Here is a 27,057-nt window from a genome sequence, read left to right on the forward strand (position 1 = left end):
ACTCTCTCGTACATACTAGATTTGAAGAATTCAGAACATTTCCCATAATCTCCTAAATGTTTTCTTATCTTATTGGTTTTCCATTCATTATATGAAACTGTATAAACTTTATTTTTATCTTTACATCTTTCATCACTTCCAATATATTTATATTTCAATTTTGATTTATTGGTTTCATATTCATTAACGTTTAATAATTCACAGTCTTCCTTTTTAAATAAATGTTTTATGTATTCGGGATTAAGAATTCTATAATATTGCTTCCCTTTAAATCTTTGAATATAAACAGGAACACCATCCTCTAAAATTCGATAATCTATTTTATCTGGTTTTACTTGTTGGGTCATTTATGTAAGAATAAAAAATAAATTATGTTTAAAATTAATGTTAAAAATAATGATACAAAATCGTTCAATATTGTATGAATTCTTACGTTTACAAAAAAAGTCACATAACCCGTCCTATCCTACTACTGACATGTTGGAAATGGTTTTGCCAGAATTATTAATTTAAATAGTAGTGATAATCTAGAGTATGAATATATAGATGAAAGTTTCAAAATTATTAAAGTATTAGATTCTAATCTGAGAATTATTAACATCCCTCAAAATATCAATGGAGTTCCACCTGTTTCAATTGAGGATAATGTATTTGCAAACAATTTTAATCTTCTTCAAGTTATAATTCCAGATTCAATAGTAGAAATCGGTAAAAATGCATTTGCTGGATGTACATCATTAAAAAGAATTGACTCTTCATCTTTTAATGGATACAATGAACTTAATCAAATTGTAGATTTACCTGATATAATTAATTTTTCATCTAATATTAACCTTAGACAATTTCCTGAATATTTATTCAGTGGCTGCCAAAGTATAACGGAAATCATATTACCACATTATTTAACTTCAATTGGAAATGGTTGTTTTGAAAACTGTTCATCCTTGAAATATATTGTCATACCTTACAACACAGAAACAATTGGAGAATATTGTTTCTCTCGTTGCTCTTCATTAGCAGATGTTTCTATTCAAAGATCAGGATTAACCATTAATTCTTATGCTTTTCAATTTTGTAATATCACCAGTATAAGGATTTTCCCTGGAACCCTTGTCCGTTATTATGCATTTTATAATTGCACATCTCTTAACAATGTTGAGATCTTTGATAATTCGTACATCTTTTCATCTGCATTTTCACAATGTACTTATACTGTATGAATTTGTAACATTATTTTATAACTCATTCTAGGCAATCCATCCTTCTGTGTACTATTTCGGCACATCTAATATTTGTTTCAAGCAAACAGAAACTGAATTGAAGAAAATTCTCAATGGCAATATTATAACCGTTTATAGTTATTATTCATCTGATAAATATGGATCAATAAATGTTCGAAAAATAGATATATTTAACAGACCTTCAGAACTGTCGAATATTTGGGATATGCAAAGAATGCGTTACATTTCCCATAGAAGGCGCTAATACTTTGTTTCATTATTATTACTTTTTTGTTTGTAAATATATTATATGTTTAATATTTTTAATTTTTTTGCTCAATATGACAAAGAAGGTTAATCTTTAACTTCCGAGGCTTGAATATGTCTGATCAAAGATGTTTACAAGTGTTTACATCATCCGTTTCTGGCCTGAGAAAAGGACAATTTTTTTTTCTCTCATTTAAATGCAACAACACTATTAGTAATAATTGTAATCATACTGTCTAATATAATTTCTGTTATTTCATCTCAATAATTAAATTTGATAATTTTGTTGGAAATTAATATTCACTAACAATAAAAACTAAAAATTCAAACAGAAATTTTATAAAACAAACAACTCTATAAAGTAAAAAAAGAAAAATTTTCAATTTTGATATAAAGGTAACAAAGCATCAGCATTTGATTCGGAAATGATAGACACTTCAGAATCAGCGTATTGAAATACGAATTTATTACGTTTCTTTTTCTTTTTGCCAAATAATATCGCAATAACAATTCCAACAATTACAATCACGACACTGATAACAATAAGGGATATACCAAGAGGTCCTAACCTTTTCGGAGGTATACAATAATCTTTGCTGTCATATGAAATAATTGGAAATTCAGTTATTGTTAATAAAGTAGCTTTGTATGATGCCTGGCAGTCAAAAACATCAAATGTACAGTTGTTGAACGAAACCATTGAATTTCCAGAGAATAATGTCAAATTTATCAAATTGAAAAACGTTGAACTAATAACAACGATTGTTTTCTTATTGGCACTGAACAAAGAACAGTTATCCGTTGAAGCCGAGTTGATGTAGAAACTGCGAGAAATCATAATATTGTTTTCATCGCCAGAAAGAAAGTTTATATCACCGGATCCTGTGGAATTGGACCAATAAACAAATGTTAGGGATAGGTAATTATACGAATTAACGCCTGGAGAATCTGTTGCAGAATTTTTCGTGAAATTAGCTTGATAAATTAAAGAACTTGCAACAACACCGACACAATATTTGTAGGCCGTATTTTCTACAAACGCAGCGTCCTGAATTTTGAAGAAATTTGATAATGATACAAACATTGTGCCGTATTTGAAAGCAGACACGTTATTAAAGCATGATGTATAAATAGAACTATTTCCATACTTGGCAATGTTGAAAATTGCGCCTGCATTCGTTTCACAATTAATATTTTTGAAAATTGAACGAGTAATTAACATATTTGAATATACATTGTCTACACAAACTGCACCTCCATGTGTTTTGCTATGAATGTTGGCAAAAATCGAGTTAGAAATTTCGATTCTTGTGTATTTTGATAAATCTATCGATTGTGGCTTTTCCCAGTTGATTTTATGAACAGGAAATATAAGTTTACAAGTCAAATCTGTTTCAGAAATTGATATTTCTACTCTTGTGTTAAAATTCGAATCTGAAATCGAGAAACTTTCCGAAATCTGTTCATCAAACTGACATTTGATTAGTGAACAAGTAGAATTTGTCAGCTTTACTGAATTTGCGAAATTTCGTCCAAATTTCGAATTATATATTGTAATTTCTGAGTAAATAAACCATGCTACACCGGGATCCTTGTATGTACTCCTGCAATTTATGAAAATTATGCGATCAAGAAGAACATTGGTCGATGATCTTATAAGAAATTGAGGATTTGATTCAACGGAATTGTTGATAGAAACTAAATTTTTAATGATACATGAGTTTGATTTGTAAATACTGGCGAAGGAGATTTCAGTTACTGCGTTTGATGAATGATTAATGACTGAAATGTTAACATTTGACAAAATTGTCATTACTTCAAAGTTATTAGAGATATTTCCACATCTAGAAATGATAGTATTCGTAATATTACATGTGTTCGAATGAACTGCTGCAAATTGGGATGTTTTTGCTCTTGCTTGTATTACACAACAAGATTTCATAACTACGGAATCAGCACTATTTATGTACATGACTCCACCATTTGTATGTTGTGTCTGGCAGCCAATAAATTCGCATGAATCGAAACTTATTTTCAAATTTGGATTATCTGCGTATAAAAGGCCACCATTCGTACTTCCCACGAAGTTATTGTTGAATATACACTTTATTGCTATTGCTTCGCGAGTAGCATTATTGAAAGTAATTCGTCCAAAATACTGATCCGGAGATTTCCAAGTTGACATTTAAATAATAATGAAAAATATCATTTGAAATAGGTATAGAATACACTACATCCCTCTGAATTTTTTCTTATTCCATTGATTTGGCCATTATTGAATTCAAGAAATCATAAAAATTACCATATCTCATTAATTGTATAATATTGTTCAATGAAAGTAATTTTCATGACCAAAAATCTATTTTTAGCTAATATTATGGAAACATTTCTTTTTTCAATTGCTTGAATTCTTATTTTTTGATAAATGTAATAATATCTCTTTCTATTATTTTTAGAATTGATATATGAAATAAGAAGTCAAGCCATTTATATAGAATATCTATTTGTTGCAACATGAAGTGGAGTCTTTCCATTTCTATTTTTTTCATTGATGTCTACTTATTGTAAAAAGAATAAAAATAGATATTTTTATTGTTATTGAATTCAACATTATGATGAGTTACTCTTTCAATTTTGTCTTTTTTATTAATACTTGCGTCATATGATAGATGATAAAATCTTCTTTCTCATCTGAAATTCATTTTTCTATTCTTCAAATATATAAAGAGAGATTGTGTCATTTTAAAATATCTTATTAATTACTAATTGTTAAACATCCATAAGCTTCTCTATAGCTTTATTTGGCAGAACGAGAACTTTATTCCTTGAATAACAAAAAATATAACAAAATATTTTATAAAATCACAAACAATATACAAATAAAAAATTAATTAAGGGTTATTTTAGAGTGGAAAAGTGGAAAATTGAGAGAATTTTGATCATCTTTTTTTTACTTTTTTTCCAATCTAGAATGATCCTTAATTAAGACCGAGATTTCCCAATAAACTCTTGAGAGAAGTTCTCTGGTGCATCTCATTCACGAGAGGAATGATTGGACAAGTTCCAACAACTCCACTCAATTCTTCGAAATAAGAAATCATATAATCATCAATAATTATATAGTCTGATTCTTCTTTCATGATTTGTTTCATTATTTCCTTATCAACAACTTCTTTAGTGAGTTTTGATGATTTCGCAGATTGGAAATTAATTGAAGTATCTAATTGTGTCCTTGGAATTCTTTCTTTTGATGGAAATCCGTATTTATGGATAAAATCTTCACGAACTTGATGAATTTTCTTTTTCATATCTGATCTTTTGTCAAGAGGTGTTTTTGTATAAAGATTTACAATGTCTAGTTCAGGAAGTAATGATTTCTTGATTGTATTACTTTGTGTAACACGAGAAAGAATGGTACAAATAGAGTCTACAGTTGAAGGATTAAATCCTTCGAAATAAAATGCTTCTAAAGAAGGAGGAAGTTGTCTTAAAACAAGGAATAAGCCAACGTCAGTAACTCTCTGATTAGTAATATCAAGAAGATGAAGATTCTTCGAGTTATTCAAAAGATATTCTAAACATGTCGTCAATGGCTGGCCAAATCCATGATCTCCATTAGCAGCAATACATAATTGATTGAATCTCAATGTTTTGAATAAATCAGATAATTGAATCAATGTTGTTTCATGGTCTTTTTTATCAAAACAAAAATTGAGACTCAAATTTGAGAGGTTTGGTTGGTTCTTCAGAAATTTCATAAAAGGCTCAATATTCTTTCCGGAGACTTGGTTTCCATCCCAAATGAGAGTTTGAAGTTCAGGGATTATTAATTTCGGAGAGTTTTGGTAAAACGAAGCAAAACTCGAAGGAGTGCATAAAGCATCGGAAACATCAATGGTTAATGGGGCCAAATGCTTTTGCTGGGATAGACAACTGAACAATTCATACAGTGCATCGCTTACAAATGTACAATGGTTCAATATCAAATTTGTCAAACCAGGAAGAATCAAATTTCCGCTTAAATTCGTAAAGGTATTGTAACTAAGATTAAGCTCGAGTACGCCGCAATCGATATCTTTGATGTTTGAGAGAAGTTTTCCGATGTTCATACTCGAATTACTGAAATTGAGGTGTTTCATGCATTTTGACTTAAGAACCCAGCCACAACATAAGAGCTGGAATATACCTGTTGATAAATCTTCTGCATTCGTTAAGTCTCTGATTGATAATGATTGTAATGAGTGAAAACATGAGGAAAAGAATAACATTTGGAAGATAGAATCTATAGCGTATGATGTAATGAGTGATTTCGAGAAGTGTAAGCATTTTACACAGCTTTTTAATGAGCTAAATGCGTCGAAAAACAAATGAACGTCAGGATGGCAAAATCGACATGTTTCGAATATGATATCTGTAAGGTTATTAAGTACAGCGTTCTCAAATAAGTTCTTTAGATCGTTTAGACGAGTTTCAAAATTCATACCTCGAAAAACTAAAGTTTTTACATTCTTTGACTGATGAGTAATGATATAGAAGCAATCTAGTACTTGTCCAATGTCGAAATTCTCGAAATCTATCTCTGTAACCTCATTTCCACAAGAAAATGAAGAAATTATTTCAAGAATGTAGGGATTCGACAGTATGGTAGGATTTATAACAAATACATTATTGTCTGGACATAGTAATCCGTACGTAGATTTAACATAATCATCATTATATTGAATTGTTGAAGAGAAAACATATCCTAAAAATCGTTCGCCTAGAATTGACTCTGGTTCAAAATCAATATCGATTGATTCGAATTGGTGTAAAATGTCTGATTCGATTTGAAAAACGCAATTATTATTATTTTGAGGGAATAAAACTTTTCTTAATGCATAAATTTGAGCTGCAACATTTAGATGGATTTTGCATTTGATTGTAAATGAATCATTTTCTGATTTTACGGTAAATGTTGAATTTGATACGTGAAAATATTGTAAATCTGCTAATGGTATTACTCTTGACATCCAAAGTGTCCTAATAAGCGGTTTTGTTTCAAGTAGAAAGATGCCAGCTGTATGAACAACTAAATGTCGAATATCAACATCTCCATGTCTGTTTAATTTCTCAACTTGATCGAAGAACAGTATTTCATTCTTAAAGGATTTGAAAATAGGATGAACTGAAGAGAGTTGATCGATCTGAGTCATTATGAAAAAAAAGAAAAGATTTTTTTTTATTTTTATTTGGTCTCCATTTTACAATCAATGAACCTCGACAAGGATTTAAATTTTTATTAATGCAATGTACCATTTTGCATTAAATTTTTTCATATATTCAAGAAATTATTTCGCGAATACAATTCAACTCTGAAGATCAGAATTATAACCAAATAATCATACAACTATAGGAACCATAGATCAAACCCCTCCTTATGTAAAGTTAAATTATATTGATATTTAATGAATCTTTAATATTTAAGTTCTGAGATCAGAATTATTCATTCAAAGACAAAACAATTGCAATATTGATGTAATAATATCTCATCTTCAAACGTAGAACTTTTCAAGTAGCAAAATGCACAATTATTTTTATATTTCTAGAAGTCTAAATAAATTGAAGGGCAGGAGTTCATATTCTTTTACAAAATGACCAATTTGGATGAATGGATAATTCAATAGACTAAAGAAATCAATAATTTATCGCAAAATATATAACTAATTTTTTATATAAAATAAACAAAACAAATAAACATTAAATCAATTTTGTGGAAACTTTAGAATCTAAATAAGTGATATAATTAACTAAAGATTTCAATGCACCATATTCTTCAGAAGTTATGACTGTATTGCAAGGATATCCATCAAGGAAATGTTCAAGATATTTAACAAAAGTAAAAATGTTACTAACATGAGATTTGAGCAATAAATAATAAATTATTGGTTCAATCTCGGAATCTGTTGGTTGATTTCCATTATACAAAGCATAAGTCTTTCTAATAATGCCAAATGCATTCCTAATATACTTTATTGCTTCAATTGGAATTTCAATAAAATTTGCATCGAAGAAAATGTTCGTTGCATAGACAAAACTCTCTTGGTTCTTAATAAAATAGCTAACATTTTCATCTGTATGCTCAGTTATACATAAATCAAGAAGATCTTTGTCAGATAATCTTTCAAACAGTTCATCTGTTGCTTGGTATAGTGTATGGTAGCTACTAAACTTCTTTACACCAATCTTCTGAAGCATATATGTATGCATTAGTTTCGCAACACCACTAAACGCGAAAGATGCAATTGGATCAAGGAAAGTTTTCAACTTTGCCAACTCTTCTGTGAAGAAATCAACAAAGGATGAGTGGCATATGACTATTGAAACAAATTTTGACTTAAACCTTTCTTCGGAATTCTCATTATCATGGAATAATTCGAATAATTTTTCATGAAGAAAAGGTAATTGGTCATCAATCTTCGCAATATACGATGCCTTTAAGCTATTAACTTCTGCAAGTGATATAGCTATCTGTGTTAACAATGTGGAGTTCCTATTTGAATATGCTTTGTGCCTTCGCATTTCATCTTCAAGCGCGACGATTATTTCGTCACTTTTTTCGTGGGGAACTTCCTTCATTTTATGCATTACATTGTTTATATAACAAATTTCATGAGTATTCAAGCCAAGAGCAGCATGTTCAGCATGGAACTTAAGGAAAGGGAAGAGTTCATGAGGAGAGAAAGGTATTTCTTGTGATTGTGGCAAGAAATTGAAGATAGACTTAGAAATCGCTTGTAATTCTTTGTTTTTTGCACTTTCAAGAGTATTTACTTTGATGTCTGGCCTTTCTACACCAATATTTTGGACATCCCATAGATCATATCTGAAGAATGTCATGTCTAGAGGCTGGTCAACTGGTATTTTTGAAATTAATGGCAAAACTTGTTTCGCAATTTCTTGATCTTCTTTCGAAACAATCTTTAGAACATGTGCAAGCATTGCAACGTCTTGGACATTGAATATAAAACTAGTATTATGCATTCCGAGTAATGGTAAAAGGCTTGTACATGTTAATCCGCTAAGTGATTCGCATTTAAAGTTCATCATAGAGCGAAGGAAGGATTCGAATGGAAGACGGGATAGTCTCTCGACATCTAAGCCTGGATAGCGGAATTCTGCTTGTCCTGGATGAAGAATAACCAATAAAAGACTGGCAATAATTTGTAATGCTCTTGCAACTCCATTACTTGCAACTTTTAGGTTAATGGTTGGAAGAATTACCCCATAAACCTTAGGAAAACTGATTGCTGGCGCTAAAATACTTTTACAAAAAAGATCTTCAACTCTTTTGAGCCATTGAGCATCATCTAGTGCCAAATCGGCAAATTTACGAATGAGTAAACGAACATCCATGGGAATTAAATCGATATTTGCATTCATTTTTGAAATTATTTTTTCAATAACTGGAATTATTCGATCGTATAGTTCTTTTTGTCCTGCTTGCTGTATTAAGTCAAGTGTTGTATCTCGTATCAAATCTAAGAGATAATCTCCAATAGATTCTCTCAAAAAAGTCTGAATATCTGAGGAATGAATGTAATGCTTAAAACAATCAAGAATCCAATGATGTTGAATACTGTCGTATGGAATTTTTTCGCATATTTTGATTAGAAAGTTTATATAAGAATATCTTAAATCAGATGTCCAACAATGACCAAATAATGCTGGTAGAGTCGAGAAAGCTAAGAAATGATTTGGTTCTGTATGCTTTGGTAGAAAAGGAACAGGATTTTTAATAGATGTTGTTTGTAATTTCGCAAAAATTAAAGGTAATTTGTCACTATTTTTGTAAATACCTGATAAAAATCGGGTTATTTCGGATCGTAATGAGCCTAAATTTGTCAGTTCAATTAACCTTTTGTATACTACGAATTTTCCTGGCTGAACAAATGGAAGATTAGCAATTTGTTGGATGTTATCATTAATGTGAAGGAAATATCCTGAACTTAATGAATAAATACACTTCATTTCTTGAGTTTTCTTAATTGATTCAAATAATTCTTTTCTATTACTTTTAATTTCATCTTCTTGCAGTCTAATTGATGCCATGATTTCTTTGGTTTCTCTTTGGAAATCAGGCATGTCTTGAACTGAAGAAGATGAATACATTTTAAATTTTTCAAGGGGGAATTAATTTTTTTTTATTTTTGGGGAGTTTTAATTTTTTTTACTCAAAAATACGTTTTTATGCTCACTGATATTGAACTATGTGTTCATTGCTGTAAAACAGACAATCTTAAGTTGTTAGCACGTGAATTAACAAAAGGACCGAAATTACAAACGAAAATTCCAGATGTAGAAATATTTGATTTTCATTCTCAAACTTTCAACTTAATTCATATATGCGCATCATATGGAAGCATGAATTGCTTGAAATTTTTGCTTGATTCTGGTACAAATCCAAATCAGGCAAATAATAAAGGCTGGACTGCCCTTCATTTTGCGTCAAAACATGGATATTACGATCTAGTAGAGGAAATAGTTAAACGTGAAGCTGATGTAAATCTCGTTACTGAAGAAGGTTATACCGCAATTGCATTAGCAAGCTGGTTTGGCCACATAGATATCGTACAATTCTTATATTTAAGCAAAGCTGATATTTCTATCATTGATAAGTACAATTGCTCTCCTTTACATCGCGCTTGCCAATGTTCAAATAATGATATTGTCAAATTCCTTTTGGAAGCTGAAGCAAATCCATCAAACCCAAATGATGAAGGAACTCCGCTTCAAATTGCATGCACAACAGGCGATATTGATACACTTAATGACTTATTAGATTATAATGCAGATATTAATGGCATATTCAAAGGAAAAGCGCCAATACATATAGCTATACAGAACTATAGACTTGATATTTTAACAATTTTACTAGATCGAGGAGCAGATCCAAATTTACAAGATCCTCTCGGAAATACGCCACTTCATATGGCCGCATGGCTTACTCAAGATAAAGCAGTACTTCTTTTGTTGGATAGAGGAGCTCTTGTTGATTTGAAAAATAAATTATTGGAAACTCCATTACATAGAGCTGCAGAGAATGGATCAAGTGCTGTAGTTGAAATCTTATTGTATGCAGGAGCAGATCCTGACGCAGTTGATAAGATTAAAAGAACTCCATACGATTGGGCGAAAATTCAGAAACATGATAAAGTTATTGAAGTTTATGACAAGTTCTTGAAAGAAAGATTTCCATCGAGGAACAAGAAGAACAACAATGTTGGAATTAGACAAAGTGATTCTGTTCTTTCCAGTCTCAATTATCTTAGTGACTCTTCTTTCTTCAATAGAACTACAAGTCAAGATTTCTAAAACCAAAAATACATTAAGAAATATTGTTTTCGCCTTTAAGAACAAATTTAATTTAATATTTCATTTAATTTAATATTAACAAGGAAAAATTATCTCAATCAGGCCCATAGCATTGGCAAAAGGATTTATTTCCCTTTCATTGTTTCCTGATTCAGATTGTATTTTGTTATTCAATATAAAAATTTTTATTTTTTTACTATTAGCATTCTGAAAATTATTTAAAATACTATAAAGGTCTCTTATCGAATGAAAAACCCGGAAGACAATGGCAAATCCATAAAAATCAGATCTGATGGTGCTTCAATAACTAAGAATGTAAGACATAGTATAGCAAATTAAGGCATAGTCCTAGAAAAGTCTCCCTTTGAATAAAAGATTTCTTAAAAACAATAATTTGCTTTCAATATCAAAATTACGTTCAAAATTGAAATGTAATTTGTAATATTATGAAAGAATAGAGGTCATTAGTGTTATTAAATACAAATTTTATTTCTTAAAAGTAAAAACAAATTTTTTAATAATGGAATGAGTTAATATTGATGGGAGATAAGCTCTTATCTTCATCACTTTCGAAAATTATTTTAGATTTCGAACTATAAGTTGCAGAATTCTTAATTTTTTCTGATTTCTCATCAACTTTGTTTTGGCTTGATGATTTACTGGATTTCTTTGTAGATTTAGAACTACTCTTATGTTTTGAACTACTTGAATCAGAACTATACGAATAATCGCTATATGAATATTCACTATAGCTATAATCGCTATAACTATAGTCACTGTAATCACTGTAGTCATAGTAATCACTACTCGATGAATATTTTCGCTTTTTTGTGTTCTTTTTGGAATTATCTTTTTCAGCTTTAGAAGAATGTTTGTGATTTGTAGGGAAACGATTATGATTATATTTTTGAAAGTTTGGTTCGAAAGTATATGAAAATGAAACTTTATCTTTTGGAAGGGATTTCAAGTAATCAATTAATTTAGTTAAGAACGGAATGAGTTTATTAGGGTCTGGTGTCAAATATTGTTTGAGCTTCTTAATACTAAAATAATTCTCTGCAAAACAGGAATCAAAAAATCTAATTCCTGATAAATGTAAATTAAAGTCACGGGTAGCATTCTCTAGGAACCAATCTTTGAAATCTTTCTTATATTTTTTGTTGATCTTTACAGATATTGGGAAATTTGATTCATTTTCCATAAAACAAAATCTGGCAATTTTTTTTTTCAAGAACCAAAAATTAGCTTTCCCAAATCATATATGATTCTTGATTCAGACACAAAATAGCGTTAAATAGCGTCACTCTTCACAACCCAAAAGTATCATGCAATCAAATTCATTAGAAACATAAATCATTCTTAAAAAATGAATCAACATTCAGCCAATACGAATATTTTTGGCAGCAACAAGACAATCAAGCATATCTAAGACATCCACATACTACAGTACTATGCATGTTCTCATATTGGCTGTTAAATTCCTTATTTATTTAACAAGTCTAAGTTTTTAACAGTTGTTTAACTCAATGTCATATGTTTTGCATCTTTGACTGCATAAACATCAATTCCTATTGAATGGTTCTTGACATCTAAACAATCAATGTAAATTGTAAGATAATTAGTACCACTAAACTTATTAAATTTCTCTTTAACAGTCCAAATGTAAAATTTCTGATCAGCATTTTTTTTCTTTGAAAGTTTGAATGTTGCATTAACATCGTTTGGACAAAAGCTTTGTGTAACGTTTTCGTATGTGACACATATTGAAAAATCCTGCATTTCTTGCGAATGTGATAATGCTAGAAGCTGCAAAAATAAGATATTCATGTTGAAATTGAAAAAATTCTGAAGTTTACTTACAGACTACAGCGCACCCTTAAAATCATAGTAAATAAAGCCAATTGTTATATTTGAATTCAACGATATCGGCGTGATCGCAATTTGAATAATATCTCTTCGACATTGCTTCAAATTTTATTTCTCGGTTTTCACACGGGTAAACACTATTCTCAAATAAGGCTATTAATCCGAAAATAATGGTTGAGATTTAAATGATTTACATTTTGCGTTTTTTTCAATTTTCATAGCACTTTTCATAACTAATGATCTGCAGGATTTTATGAGATAAATTGAAGCAAATTTGAATGTATATAGGAAAAAGGGGAATTTAGTCGACAATTGTTTTGGAGGGAATTTAGATTTTTTTTCCGGTTTTTCCACACTAATTATCGACTTATTAGATTCCTCATCTTCACACAGATAATTGCTTAATAGATTCTAAAGAAATATTTCACGTAACTTTTTCTATCAATCAAAAAAATATCAACACAAAAAAATTGATTATATTCGATCTTCAAAATTAGTGTAAAAGAAATTCAAAAGTGTTATAATATGCTAATATAATGAAGAGCTGATTTATCTAATATTATACAATCCAATAACACTTATTTTAAGAGGCTATTAAAAATAAGAAATTAGAGTTTATGAAACAAATCATAATATAAAAATTATTGAACAATTGATGATTCAACTTTCTCAAGTTCGTGGATGTATCTGTCTTCAATGCATTTGCGACGGAGTTTCATTGATGGTGTCAACAATCCATTGCTTGTACTGAACTCTTCGTGTGTAATATATACACCTTTGATCTTCTCAAAACCATTAAGTTTGTACTCAATAGCTTTTTGGTTGAAAAGATCAACAAATTCTTTTTCTGTTGTTGTGCATTTGATGTCTGTAACAACAACTGCAGTCAAGTATCTCGATGTAAGACCGCCATGTATGTAAATCTGAACAACACCTGGAACAGTGCTGTAAATAGATGTTAGTTTCTGGATTGAAACATATTCACCTTGTGAAAGTTTTATGATTTCTTTACGACGGCCAATTACAGAAAGTTGACCTGTTTTTGTTACTTTGAAGATGTCGCCTGTCTTGAACCAGTCATCTTCGAAGTTTGATTTCGTTTCTTCCTCGTTATTGTAGTATGATTTGATAACACCAGGACCACGAACAAGAAGTTCTCCTTCTCCATTTTCTACGAGATATCTCATGTCAGAAACACTTCTAAGTTTGCATTCAGCGCATGCACATGGAACACCAACATTTCCTGTGAGATAATCTGTATATGTTTGTGCAATGCATGGACCTGTTGTTTCTGTAAGACCGTATCCTTGTATAACATCACATCCTAAAGCAATTCTTATGAAATTCTGTAGTTCGCCACCCATCGCAGATCCACCACCAACAATGAATTTAACACGTCCACCTGTTGCTTCTTTGATTGGATTAAAGATGCTGTCAATCAAAGGAATGTGTTTGCAACGGAGATGGTTGATTGAAAACATCTTTAATGACATGGCTTTTTTGAATACAAACTCTGCAAATTTGCCTTTTGCGTGGACCTTTGAAAGTATTCCTTCTTGTATACGTTCGAAAACACGTGTGACACCAATAATTGCTGTTGGTTTGAATATCTGGAATTCTTCAGTGATTCGAGATAAAGATCCTGAATAAAATCCCATGTATCCAAGGACTTTCATGCCAACAGCATGCATGCAAGCTTCAAAGATATGTGCAAGAGGTAAATAAGAAAGCATCGAATCATTCTGACTGAAGTTATAAACCCAGTATCCGGCTGTTGCTGCAGCAGAAATCATGTTTTCGTGTGTGACAACACAGCCTTTCGGATTGCCTGTTGTGCCTGATGTGAACATGATGAATGCAGGAGTATCTGGTTGTGGTGGTCTGCATGGATAACGGTCAGGAAATTCAACACATTCGCTGAATTTGTGGAAATTGATTCGATGATTTTCGTACTTACTGAAATCAAATGGTTTGTCTTCGGCATCGATGACAATAAGGTCTGTAAGAACACAATCGTCTGTAATGTTTTGAAGGAGTTGCTCAACTTTCGTTGAAATGATGAAAACATGAGTAAGATGTGCGAAATTAATGATGTAAAGCATGTTCTGCCAGCCAAAAGTATCATAAATAGGAACAGGAATGTAGCCGTATGCATAGCAAGCGTGTTGTACTTCGACCCATTCCATTCTATTGTAACTTAGAATGCCAATATTACGATTTATGCCTGGGCAATTTTTAATAAGATAGGAACCAATTGCATCTCTGATGCCACAGAACTCAACTCTGTTAAGGGACTTGAATTCGTTTTGCCAAGCTCCATTTGCATAAACACGGTGGCCATAAAACGGTAGATCAGGCGCTATAGATTTTGTGTATTCAAGTAAATCATATAGCGTGCCAACTTGCGGGGCATCTGGGAATCTTGATTGAAATCTGTCTTTAGAAAACTTGTTGAGAGTAGGTGATCTCATAATTTTCGATTCTTCTGGAAGGTTATCTGCTTCATCATAGACTAAGCTCGCGTCTGCTCCCATCTTTCTTTTGCTGAATTTATTTTTATTTTTTTGAGATGAAAAATGCCAATTGAATCAGGTATAATAAATGATTTAAATCAGATCATTTCACATGGTGCTAATTTTTACGATCATTTTGAATTAAAACGATTTCAATTGGTCGTTGACTTATGATTATTTATAAAGATATATTGTTTTTTTAAAGTAAAAATGAGAGAAGTATTGAACGGTATTCAATTTTTGAAAAACTCGATTCTATGAGTTTCATCAAAATTATGAAAAATTGAATTAATTCAATTAGCGGTTGTAAAAAATGAACATACCAAAATCCTATGATTAAACTCCTAAATTGCAGAATTACATGTGTATTATAATAGATATGAAACATATAATTGAAGATAAGAATATATTGAAGACAAATCGGCAAATCGAATTTTTTAATTCAATATTTAAGATTGAATAATTCTTTTCATCATACTTGTTAGATGATTCTGTGTTATTGTTTCGAATTATAGAGAAAGATTGTATCGGATCAAAGAGCGTAACTTCAAAAATCATCTCTTTTGAGGTTCTCATATAATTAATTGTATGACTTCTATCAAATAGCAAGGAGTTCATTATTCTGACAATTCACGCCCGCAAACAAAAATTTTAAAGCTATGCCCACAAATCATCCCAATTTAATTTCAATAATCCCGAGCAAAGAGAATAATCATCTGTCCCAACTAATAAAGCATAATGGCATCTCATATCATTTCGAATGAAAAATAAATTTTGGAAATTGCAAACAGATTCAGCTGGGATGACTATTTTGGCAATAAAGATAAATACAATAAGGCCCATAACGGAACAGCATTATTTGATAATAGCAGTATTAACAATTATTACGTTTTTGAATGCTTGTTTGAAGAATACAAAGAAAATGGGGCCATTTTCATTCAAAGAAATAATATAATTAGCACCTTACTTGAAGATACAGTATTTGAGAACTGCAGCTCTACCACAAAAGGTGGTTCTGTTTACTATGACTGCGAGTTAAATGGACAATTTGTCCAACAACGAACTTGTTATTATGAATCTATAGCAGAAACATATTTCATGGCATTTATGCAATATGTTAAATCTTCTTCCTCAAGTAAAAATTATGCATACGAAGTTTCAGTTTTTAAATGCGGAGATAATGAGTCAAACCGAATGGTTGCATTTTTTAGTGCCCGCGGTGACATCCGTTTCAAAAATAACAACATCACAAATAACAAATGTGAATATCACTCTTTAATTTATTCATATCTACAAGGGAGTTCAGGCTCTTATAATTTCTCAACATTTAGAGATAACAATCAAACTGGAGGCAGTTCATTAGCTTTTGTCAGTGATTTCGATGATTCATACAATCATACATTTTCTCATTGCAATGTTATTGGAATTAAATGCGGAACAGACTATGGCCAAATGCTATTTACTTGTTGGTACACAACTAATGTTGATCAATGCGTATTTTTGAATAACACTGCTGTATACATGTTTCATCAAGATAAAGAAGATTACACGTTAACTATTTCAGATTCATATATTGAAGTTAATACGACAACAGGATCAGGAAATGTTACATTTAATAATCTTAAAGAAAATTACGATTTTAATGTTTTTTCTCATATTTACAAAGAAAAGTGTTATATCGAAAAAGAAAAAACGATCAATAATAAGATTTCATATTTTTTCTAAAATAGCAAAAACTGCGACAATAGGGTTATTACCATCAAAACCATAATTAATCTTGGATAGCAGGACTAGGAATTCTGCTTGTACTTGAATTCGGTCAGATGTAGAATTTTATTTACCATTCTTACTTATCTCGGCTACTATATTGATGATTGTATTCTTTGAGTTAGTTTTGTAATAATTCCTTTTTCAAATCATACTGTTATCTGACACGAGGTGATCCACTTGAAGTTCGCTCTATTTCTGTTGTTGATTTTTAATTCAATCGTTTCTTCGAGCTCTTGCCTCTCGATTCTGATTCTGGCCATTATTTCTAATGCTTTGTTTTTTGCAGTTTCAATATTGAGGATTCAACTCAACATCGATCTTTCGCGTGCATTCTCTGAGTTTTGTTTGTTTGTTTGAACTGTTTTATCTAATGAAATATATTGTTCAACTTAGTCAAATATTATTATCTGTAAATTGTAATTCACATCGGTAACCAATAAATTTACAATAGTACATGAGGTATAATCCTCAAAAATCATGCAACGATATATTCATCTATTTTAAATAAAGGGAAAATCATCAGTATCAACTGATTAAACCTAAAATTAAATAATTATATGAACCAAAGATAAATTTTAGAAATTGCAAATTGATTCATCTGGGAAGACAATTTTGGCATTGAACCTAAATATGGGAAGGCTTAAAACGGAATTGTCCTATTAGATAAGAGCGGTCTTAAAAATTATTACATTTTTAATTGTAACTTTGAAGAATGCAATATGGTACCTAACAAAATCTGCACATTACTTGAACAATCTGTATCAACTCGATGCAGAATATGGTGGATATGTCTATTTTAACTGCTATCAGCAAGGACAGTTTGATCAGCATCGAACTTGTTATTATAAATCGATAGCAGAAGCATTAAGTATAGGTAATTTTTCGACATTCAGAGGAAATAACCAAACTCGAGGTGATTTACTTGAACTTCGAACTATTTCTGTTGTTGATTCTTTAATTTAAGAAGTTTCTTATTGTGTTATCTTTCCTGGACTGAATTTAAATTAAATTAATTTTACTAAACACTGGAATTTGTGAAGATCATTCAAAATTTCAAACTTTCCGTTGAAAAAATGGCATCGTTCACCCTCCAAAATCAATCAGTGTTAAAGGAAAAAACTCAATGCTACGAACAATTAAAATGCATCAACAAGCAAACTATTAAAGGAATAAAGAAAGAAATCCTATTATTAATACAAATTTCAATTTAATCTTAAAATTCAATTAATAAAACTCGAGTTGCGAGATACTGTAAGATAATTTATGCGAAATTAATTAGAAATAAATAATTAAACAACATAAAGGCTATTATAACCAAATAAATTTCATAATTTCCAAAATATTTCATCTAATTTTACCTTTGAAAATTACTTATTAACTATTATATGAACATTATTGCGTTAATTCAACATTAATCCAAAATCGAAGAAATTTACCTAATTGAACATAAATCTTATATTATTTGAAACCAATCATACATTAATATCGAATAAATTTGTTTTGTTTTCTACTTTATCAAAGCTTAAGCGTTAATTCTCTTGTTTATCAAGATGAAACTAACCAAACTTTAGTTGGTTGTTCTAAAGGTTACACTGGAGAAGTTGTTATTCCTTACACAGTCACACAAATATATAGTAAAGACTCTGCAGATTATGCTTTCAAAAACTGTAAAGATTCAATCACATCTCTTAAATTCGAGGAAAATAGTCAAATTGTTACCATTTGTAGCGATAGTTTTTATCAAACAAGACTTGTGTCAGCAAATTTAAGTGAATGTAAAAATTTTAAACTTCTTAATAGTTCAGTCTTTCGGGGCTGTAATTACTTGAAATCGGTTGTCCTCCCTCCAAATGTTTTAATTATAGAAATGCATTGTTTTGAAACCAATTCACAACTTGAATCAATTGTTTTACTGGATTCTGTTGAGATAATTAAAAATTATGCATTTTACAAAAGTGGTTTAGTCACCATAAGTATTTCAGAAAATTCTAATTTGACAGCATTAGAAGCATCCTGCTTTTCAAGTACAAAACTTGCATCAATTTTTATTCCAAAACATTTAAATTCTATCTCTACATCAGCATTTCTTAATTGCAAATTAGAAAATATAATAGTTGATTCAAAAAATATAAATTATTCATCCGATACTATATCTATGTATTCAGGAGAAGATAATTCAACTTTATTTAAAGTTATTGAATTATATATGGGTGATTATATTGTTCCTGATTACATCACAAAAATTTCTGATTTTTGTTTCTCTGGAGTTTTTTATATTAGTTCAATCCATTTTCAAGGCAAAATAACATCAATTGGCATGCAATCATTTTCTGATTGCCAATTATTAGAAAGCATTGTGATTCCAGAAATGGTTACTGAGATCGGAAAAGCTGCTTTTGTTTATTGTACTTTATTAACAGATATATCAATTTCCAAAAATATTCAAATAATTAACGCTAATTTATTTCAGAGCTGTAGTTCTTTGCAAAATATTATCATCCCAGAAAAAGTAACAGAAATTAGAAACGATGCATTTGATTATTGTGCATCATTAACAAGTATTACAATCCCAGGAAATGTCATTTATATAGGAGAACACGCATTTTCAAATTGCAATAAACTTTCAAGTATTACATTCATAACTAACTCAAAAAATATTACAATTGGAAATTCTGCATTTAATAACATTCCTAATCCAGTGAATATAGATATTTCAGGCAACTTTTCTATAATAACTTCTGTTACTAATGCATTTCCAAATCGAAGTCATTTATATGTCACAAGTGAAACATTATTATCAGAAAATTGTCAAACGTTTTTTGGAAATTGTTCAGTATATGTTCACTTAAAAGGAGCAACTAAAATTAAAGATCAAAAGACAGTTAAAGTAATTAAATATATCTCTATTCCTCAGCCAAAAATTATATCATTATATAACTTTATTTATCGGCAATCAAAATGTTCACATCTGATAAGTTTAATTCCTATTTTAACAAAGCAAAACACATCCTAAAAAAATATTTGTTTCTTAAGGTTCTCCATTTCTTTTGGCTGCTTATTATTCTTTACGATCACAAAAATTGTATAGTATTTAACTTTGTTTATTTTAAATAAGTTATTATTATGTTTTTAGATAGAATTGTTGAAAGAGTCTCTTTGTTACAAATGTCGCGTTTTCTAGTCCATTAGAACAATTTTTTTGATGATGTTATCTAAAACAATTCTCTCTTGATATCAGAAATGAGTTTCCATTTCTTAATATATCGAAATTATAAATATACTAAGATTGCTAATTTCACATATATATTCCTACATATAAATCAATGAATGGAATCTTAATACTAATTGAAAAGTTTATATCTACTCAAAAAATTGCCAAAATTTTATTGAAAAAATAGAATCAAATATTAACTTATATACATCTATGCTGAAGAAGAGTCATCATTTTCAAATTGGCATATACACAATTTCATGCTAATTGTCAATGCAATATATAATAAATCCCAAATATTAATAAAAAAATTCTTCAATCAGTACGAATTAAACAGATAAAAGCGTTTCACTGGATTTGCATTTTTATGTATTTCATATGAATACATGATAATTTATATAATGGTAAAGAAAATATTGAAATTTACTAAAAAATTTAAAACAAAAAAATAAAAATACTAACATCATTTAGATTTGTTTTGTTTACTACTTTATTGCGTCTTTTGTGTTAATTCTCGTTTATACAGAGATGAAACTAACCAAACAATTGTGAATTGTTCATCTGATTATAATGGTGAAGTTATTATTCCAAAGAGTGTTAAGGAAATATATAGTGAAAGATATAACAATTATGCATTTCAAAATTGTAAAAATTCAATCACATCACTCACATTCGAAGAAAATAGTCAAATTGTTAGTATTGGGAGTTATAGTTTTGCTTCAACTAGTATCGAATCAGCAAATTTGAGTTCATGCAAAAATCTTAAAATTCTGAATGAAAGTATATTTCTTTATTGCAGCATATTAAAATTAGTTTTACTTCCTCCTAATATTATCAGTATTGGAAAAATGTGCTTTTATTGGGATAAAAATTTGACATCAATTGTTTTGCCTGATTCCGTTGAGAATATATTTGACTATGCATTTTCTGGAGCTGGTTTTTCAACCATGAATATTTCGGCGAATTCCAACTTAACAACATTAACTAGTACATGTTTTATGGATTCAAAACTTTCATCAATTTTTCTCCCAAAAACTCTAATATAGGGTGTCCAAAGGTGCGTTTAGCACAGCGCTCTATATGAGACTATTAAAGGAGATATATGCTGATTATAAATATATAATAAAAAATATGAATATATGTATATGATGAGTAAGTTGTATTTTGGCGCCATGCCGGGATATAAAATGAATTTTGAGACAAGAGGCGGTTTCGCGGGAAATTTTGGCGGGATTTTTTTCATTTTTTTAATGAATCATAAAGAAAACATCCTCGCTCTTGCAAAAAAATGCAAAGACTGTAAAAAATCTACAAGACATTGGTAAAATGCTTCGGTATGGATGCTCCTAGCTATTCCACTGTAACGTATCATGTTAGGATGTATCACTTCATGAACAAAAAGGCGCCCATCATAAAAATTGACAAAAAATCGCCGGATCAAAGAAAAATCTAACTCTTCATTCAGAAGCTTTTTCCGGTTGTCCGTTAGAAAATATAACAATTGATTCTGAAAATACAAAATATAAAAGTGATTCTAAATCAATTTATATCGGAACAGATAACTCAACATTATTTAAAGTTGTAGCAGCATATTCTGGTAATTACACTATTCCTAAATATGTCACAACTATATATAAATATTGCTTTTACAAATGTGAAAATCTTTCATCAATTCAATTTCATGATAATATCTCATCAATTGGACAGCTTGCATTTCGTGGATGCACATCATTAAAAAATATTACAATACCAGAGAGTTTATCAAAAATAGAAAATGATGTATTTGGTTATTGCTCATCACTATCAAATATTTTGATGTTTGAAAATATTAAAATAATTGGATCTTATGCATTTGAACATTGCTATTCATTAATTAAGATAATAATTCCAGAAGGTGTGACTGAAATCGGAAATGGCATATTTAATACTTGTTATTCATTAGTAAATATTACAATACCAAGTAGTGTAATATTAATTAGTGATAATGCATTTGTAGCTTGCCGAGATCTTAAAACAATAATATTCTCAAACAATATGAATACAATTGAAATTGGCTCATATCCATTTGGATACAATGTTGAAACTAGAAATATCTATATTCCAGGAAATTTTACTATTCAAACATCGTTTCAAAATGCATTTCAGAACAGAAGTCATTTGTATATCACAAGTGATACTATTTTATCAGAAGATTGTAAAAACTTTTTTGGTGCGAAGAGAGTTTATGTTCACCTTGAAGGCACTAGAATTAAAAATAAAGAAACTCTTGATGTCATTAAATACATTGCTATTTCATTCGAATATCGGAAATCAAAGCAAAATAAAATTCATTATTCCGAGTATTTTTATCTAGTGACAATCTTCACTTCAATGAATACAAAAGCAGTATCTTGAATAAAGAAATATAATAAAAAAACAACAAATATATATATTTATAACATTAAAAAAACAAATAAAATAAATTATAAAATAGATTGAATCATCTCTGCAAGAATGTGACCTTCTTCGAAACCGATGTTTGATCCTACATCGTTGCAAATGACATCAAAGGCTTCTTCGATTGGATCGATGATTTCGTTTTTCGCAGGTTCTATGTAGACATATTCTTTTTGTTGAACAGGAATCAATGACTTCTCTTTGTCTTTTCTCCTGATCTCTGCAACTTTGTTCAGTCGCTCTTCAACCCATTGCCTTCTTCGTTCTTCTTTCTGTTCAAGAAGAACTCTGTCGATTGCTGCCATTCTTCTCCTTGAATCTTCCAAATCTTGGAGTTTAGATTTCGCAAGTTCTCTTGTTTGTACTGCATTTGCATGCAACTCTGAAACATTTCCTTTTGCAAGTGCAAGTGCTGACTGACTCTGTTTCTGCTTCTTTGCAACTTCTGTGATTCTTGCTGCAACTCTTGATGCAGAAATGAATGCATTTCCGAATTCTCGCGCTTCTTTGATTGCTTTCATCTTTTTTTCTCTTTCTTCTTTTAATTGTTTGATCTTCTTTGCTCTGTCTTTCGCAATCTGTTCTTTCTGTTCTGCAATTGTTTCTTCGAGTTCTTGTCGCTCGATTCTGTTTCTCGCCATTGTTTCTGCAGCTTTGTTCCTTGCGACTTCATCATTGTGGATTCGACTCAACATCAATCTTTCGCGCGCATCCTCTGCATTTTGTTTCTTCATTTGAACAGAGTTATCTAGAGAAATCTCTTGTTCAACTTGGTCACAGATTTGTCTCAATCGAACAATTCTTCTGAAGATGTCTCTTTGATGCTCAATCACAGTATTATCTGTAACTTGTGCACTCTGAACATTCGAAGCTGCAGAAGATGTTTTTGGCTGGCAATCATAAATAGATGTTCTTGAAGCAGTTCTTTGCGTGTTTATAACAGGAGGAGGGATGTTCAATAACTCAACACTGTTCATTGGTGTGTTGTGTTTCAAATTCGTCGAAATGGAACTTTGTCTTTCGTATCTGGAAGAAACATCTCCACTTGTTGTTGAACCAAGAAATGTTGATTCTGTTGAACTTTGATTCAACATATTCACATGTATCTGTTCTTGGCTTTGTGATCTCCTTCCTACAAACTCTTTGGAATTAAGAAAATCTTCTGTTTCTTTGGATTCTTTGGTTTCAGTTTTTTGTGTCAAATTTTCTGTCACTTTTTGTGTCAAGTTTTCAGAAGATTGATTTAATCTGTCACTTAAAGGAGAGTTTGGCTTTGAAGGGTTAGAAGAAAGCGGGCTTTCAGCAGGAGACAAAGGCATGAGAGGTGTTTGTGTCCTCGATTTTGGAGATGCTGTTTCGAAAAGTGGATCTCTGACGTAAGGATTAACCAAACCTTGATTTACACCAACAAACTGGACAGTTCCAAGAGGAACAATTCTACTTTCCGCCTTTCTCTTTATGTCTTCTTCCGTCGGCCTTATAATCGATTTAACTAAGGCGGATTGTGTTGATCTGCCACTATTCCTCGGTGAATAAAAAGGTGACGAAGGCATTGAATTTTGAGAGGGAACGATTATTGTTGCTTTTGGCAAAGCATCGTCCAAACTCGTGTCAACCTTTTGTGTTTCATTTTGTTTCGTTTGTGGCTGTGGTTTTGGTTTTTCTGCCAGTTTTTTGGCCTTGAATTCTTCGAGAGCTTTTTGTGTTGGTCTGTAATCTCCTCTCAACCTCGCGATTGCTTCTTCTGCTTCGAGAGGTGCGCGCTTGATCTTCCTGTTCTGGTCTTCTGGATGTTCGTTTGCGTAGTAGAGTTTCTTCGGCTTTTGGTTTCTGTTTCTCTGCATTTTTATGTAAATGTCCGCTTGAACACCGAGATATTTCAATGTTCTACGGGTGCCGAGACCGAGCCATGAACTCTGGATGGATGTTGCTGCGCAATACTCCAAAACTCCGCGTTCTGACAAAATCATATTCGTATGACCGGTGATCCATGCGAATAAGAGCACTCTGCGCTTGGCTTCCGTCGCAGTAGTAAAAGATATGCGGTGGAGATGTGCTCTTTTGATCCATTTGGGGTTAATTTTGTCAGTGAAATTTGTTAATGAGGCTTTGACATCAGTTGTTCCGAATTTGACTAATGCCATAGGATCATTAAGTCCGAAAACAATTTTTTCGCTTGGAATCACTAAAGGTAAAAATCCTTTGACACTTTTTTCCAAAGCGACACTTTTTTCGGCCGTGAAACCAAAATCTACTTGGTATTTTATTGGAATCATGGGCATCTTCTGGAATAAAGTGTTCGGAATGTAGTAGGCTGTTGTCTCCGGAAGAGATTCGTAGTATTTGTGCATTTTGGCCAAATACTGAACATATTTGTTTAATTTGATGGTTTTGAGCCAATATCTGATCGCATTACTTGCACGGGCTTCAATAGCAGTGCATTTCATGTCTTTGAAATGCCTTGAACGTTCAATAAACATGCGAAATGCGGATTGAATTGTAATTTGACTGGAAACCCGTGTAAGTGTCTTCTTTGGAAACAAAACAATGTTGTTTGGCATCACACCGAACAGTTTGCGAATCAAAGGAGAAAATTTTGACTTATCATCATATACAACGTGAATTAATGAAGGATAAGTAACTGAATTATACTGTTTCGGATGGATATTGATCCTTATAGGCTGAATGGCCATGAATGGGCACTTGAGGGACCAATTAATTCCTTGTGGTGTCGCACGTTGGAAATTTTGGAAATTTGTGTGGTCGCAGCTGCACCAAATTGTATAATTGGCCGAAATTTCGTGTTTTGATCGTTTTTTGACGATCAAAGTGTTGTTTACCCAGAAATAAACGAGAGGAGAGCCAGGAAGTGGGCATTGGGAGTGTGGTTTGTATCTGATTACTTCATATTCGCTCGGCTCGATCGTTGATGGCTTCTGGAAATTGTGTTCTTCGATGAATTTCAAAAGATTATCCAATCCATCTTTCATTACATAGAATTCGAAGACTCCATTTGAGTCGAAAACATCCATCATGGCTTCTTTACGTGATTCGCGACGTCTCCAGAGAGATTGGATGAATCTTACCGATCTATTAAATTTAATTTGTTGTCTTGTAGAGAAATAAAGGAAACAACGCTGAATTTTGACTGCAGCTTGATATCTCCTCTTGTACCAATACTTCACTTTGATTTGTATACGAAGAGCAGCGTCTCTCATTCTTTTATATTCTCGATGTTGTTTCTGTCCTCTAAAAACGCTTTGAATATGAACAGCAGCAGAATATCTGTGTAATACACGGTTTAAACAGAAGAATTCTGTATTAAATTTTCTGATATATCTTTCATTCGACGAAACATGCATGTATTTAACGTAATGGAAGAAGAAATCATCTGTTTTGGAAAGTGGTAATGTCGAACTATTATTGTAAACTGCTAAATTATCAAGATATGCCCTGTATTGTGAAGTTATAATCATATCATTAAGAATTGCAAGCGAAGGAAATGCCTTGCAGAGCTTAGCAAACGAATCTTGTATGGACAAACAGATATTTCCGGTTAAATTAATTTGTCGAATTGTAACTAAAGAAGTTAATTTCATTGGTTCTTCTAATTCTGAAATATTATTATCACTAAGATCTATAGCTTTAAGATTGACAAGTTTTGCCCATAATTCGGGACCTGGAAGTGTCGAAATTCTATTTGCTGATAAATCGATTTTTTGAAGTGAAGGAAGTTGAAAGAATTCATTTGGAACTTTCTCGACACCGCAAGAACGAAATGCTATAATCACCAAACTCGTGCATTTTGTTAATATCTTGAAATCGCTGAATTGCATGACTGAAAAGCCAGCATATTTCAGTTTCTCAGGTGGCATCGAGTCAGGGACTGTATCGGCAGCTTCGTATAGAGCTTCCTCTGTTAGAACGCCATCTGCCATTGAGTCCCTATAAAACTCGTTTTTTTGTAAAAAAAAACGTCACTTTTTCATAATTTGCCCACTGAATCTCCAGATCTAGCCCGTATAAGATTTGTTTGATTAGAACAACACTTTTAAATCTGTAATTCATTATCTTTCTTTTCATTAATTAGCATTTTCGGCAAGATTTGAATTTTGCAGATCTTAATCCTGTGTTATATTTGCTATATAGATCATAATCAATCACGCATTCCAATAAAACAGATGTTTACATAATTATGTTTTCTAATTGTACAATGCAGATAGAAGTTTCGACATCTAGTCAGTTAATATCATGAAATATTAGTCAAATGATTTACACATTTGATTAAAAAGCAACCATTAATAGAAGTTCTTTGAATATGGATATAATATTTATGAAAGAAAAAAAAACATAAAAATTTATATTGCATAAAGCACAATATGGTGCTACTAGCTTGTATAGACTATGAAAATGTGAATGACAT

General features: G+C 31.0%; 8 protein-coding genes and 1 pseudogene across 9 annotated transcripts, besides 4 other annotated features; 3 read left to right on the forward strand and 6 right to left on the reverse strand.

Annotated features, from left to right (window-relative positions):
- Positions 1–1,571: 1,571 nt before the first annotated feature.
- Positions 1,572–3,777, reverse strand: TVAGG3_0256860 (uncharacterized protein; the record flags this gene model as incomplete). The annotated part of the gene is made up of 1 exon (XM_001324200.1): positions 1,867–3,672. One exon carries the CDS (start codon positions 3,670–3,672, stop codon positions 1,867–1,869), a length of 1,806 nt encoding a protein of 601 aa, XP_001324235.1.
- A 520-nt stretch (positions 3,778–4,297) lies between these two features.
- On the reverse strand, positions 4,298–6,679 carry TVAGG3_0256870 (uncharacterized protein; the record flags this gene model as incomplete). Its single annotated transcript, XM_001324199.1, has 1 exon — positions 4,466–6,679. One exon carries the CDS (start codon positions 6,677–6,679, stop codon positions 4,466–4,468), a length of 2,214 nt encoding a protein of 737 aa, XP_001324234.1.
- Positions 6,680–7,172: 493 nt separating this feature from the next.
- Positions 7,173–9,647, reverse strand: TVAGG3_0256880 (VPS9 domain family; the record flags this gene model as incomplete). Its single annotated transcript, XM_001324198.1, has 1 exon — positions 7,224–9,635. One exon carries the CDS (start codon positions 9,633–9,635, stop codon positions 7,224–7,226), a length of 2,412 nt encoding a protein of 803 aa, XP_001324233.1.
- A 39-nt stretch (positions 9,648–9,686) lies between these two features.
- TVAGG3_0256890 (spectrin binding) lies at positions 9,687–11,033 on the forward strand (the record flags this gene model as incomplete). Its single annotated transcript, XM_001324197.1, has 1 exon — positions 9,714–10,838. One exon carries the CDS (start codon positions 9,714–9,716, stop codon positions 10,836–10,838), a length of 1,125 nt encoding a protein of 374 aa, XP_001324232.1.
- A 319-nt stretch (positions 11,034–11,352) lies between these two features.
- TVAGG3_0256900 (uncharacterized protein) lies at positions 11,353–12,039 on the reverse strand (the record flags this gene model as incomplete). The annotated part of the gene is made up of 1 exon (XM_001324196.1): positions 11,353–12,039. One exon carries the CDS (start codon positions 12,037–12,039, stop codon positions 11,353–11,355), a length of 687 nt encoding a protein of 228 aa, XP_001324231.1.
- Positions 12,040–12,675: 636 nt separating this feature from the next.
- Positions 12,676–12,718: a mobile genetic element.
- Positions 12,676–12,718: a terminal%2Cinverted (terminal inverted repeat of tvBac_105 transposon ID:TVAGG3_0256910).
- Positions 12,719–13,248: 530 nt separating this feature from the next.
- On the reverse strand, positions 13,249–15,285 carry TVAGG3_0256920 (long chain fatty acid--CoA ligase family; the record flags this gene model as incomplete). Its single annotated transcript, XM_001324195.1, has 1 exon — positions 13,346–15,238. One exon carries the CDS (start codon positions 15,236–15,238, stop codon positions 13,346–13,348), a length of 1,893 nt encoding a protein of 630 aa, XP_001324230.1.
- Positions 15,286–16,315: 1,030 nt separating this feature from the next.
- TVAGG3_0256930 (uncharacterized protein) lies at positions 16,316–16,942 on the forward strand (the record flags this gene model as incomplete). Its single annotated transcript, XM_001324194.1, has 1 exon — positions 16,316–16,942. One exon carries the CDS (start codon positions 16,316–16,318, stop codon positions 16,940–16,942), a length of 627 nt encoding a protein of 208 aa, XP_001324229.1.
- Positions 16,943–21,241: 4,299 nt separating this feature from the next.
- Positions 21,242–21,269: a terminal%2Cinverted (terminal inverted repeat of Mariner transposon ID:TVAGG3_0256940).
- Positions 21,242–21,651: a mobile genetic element.
- TVAGG3_0256950 lies at positions 21,338–21,651 on the forward strand (annotated as a pseudogene). Its single transcript has one exon. A coding segment is annotated over exon 1 (314 nt).
- Positions 21,652–22,660: 1,009 nt separating this feature from the next.
- TVAGG3_0256960 (acidic leucine-rich nuclear phosphoprotein 32 family) lies at positions 22,661–26,588 on the reverse strand (the record flags this gene model as incomplete). The annotated part of the gene is made up of 1 exon (XM_001324192.1): positions 22,661–26,572. One exon carries the CDS (start codon positions 26,570–26,572, stop codon positions 22,661–22,663), a length of 3,912 nt encoding a protein of 1,303 aa, XP_001324227.1.
- Positions 26,589–27,057: the final 469 nt, after the last annotated feature.

The sequence above is a fragment of the Trichomonas vaginalis genome, chromosome V, assembly GCF_026262505.1.
Source record: "Trichomonas vaginalis G3 chromosome V, whole genome shotgun sequence".
NCBI lineage: Eukaryota > Parabasalia > Trichomonadida > Trichomonadidae > Trichomonas > Trichomonas vaginalis.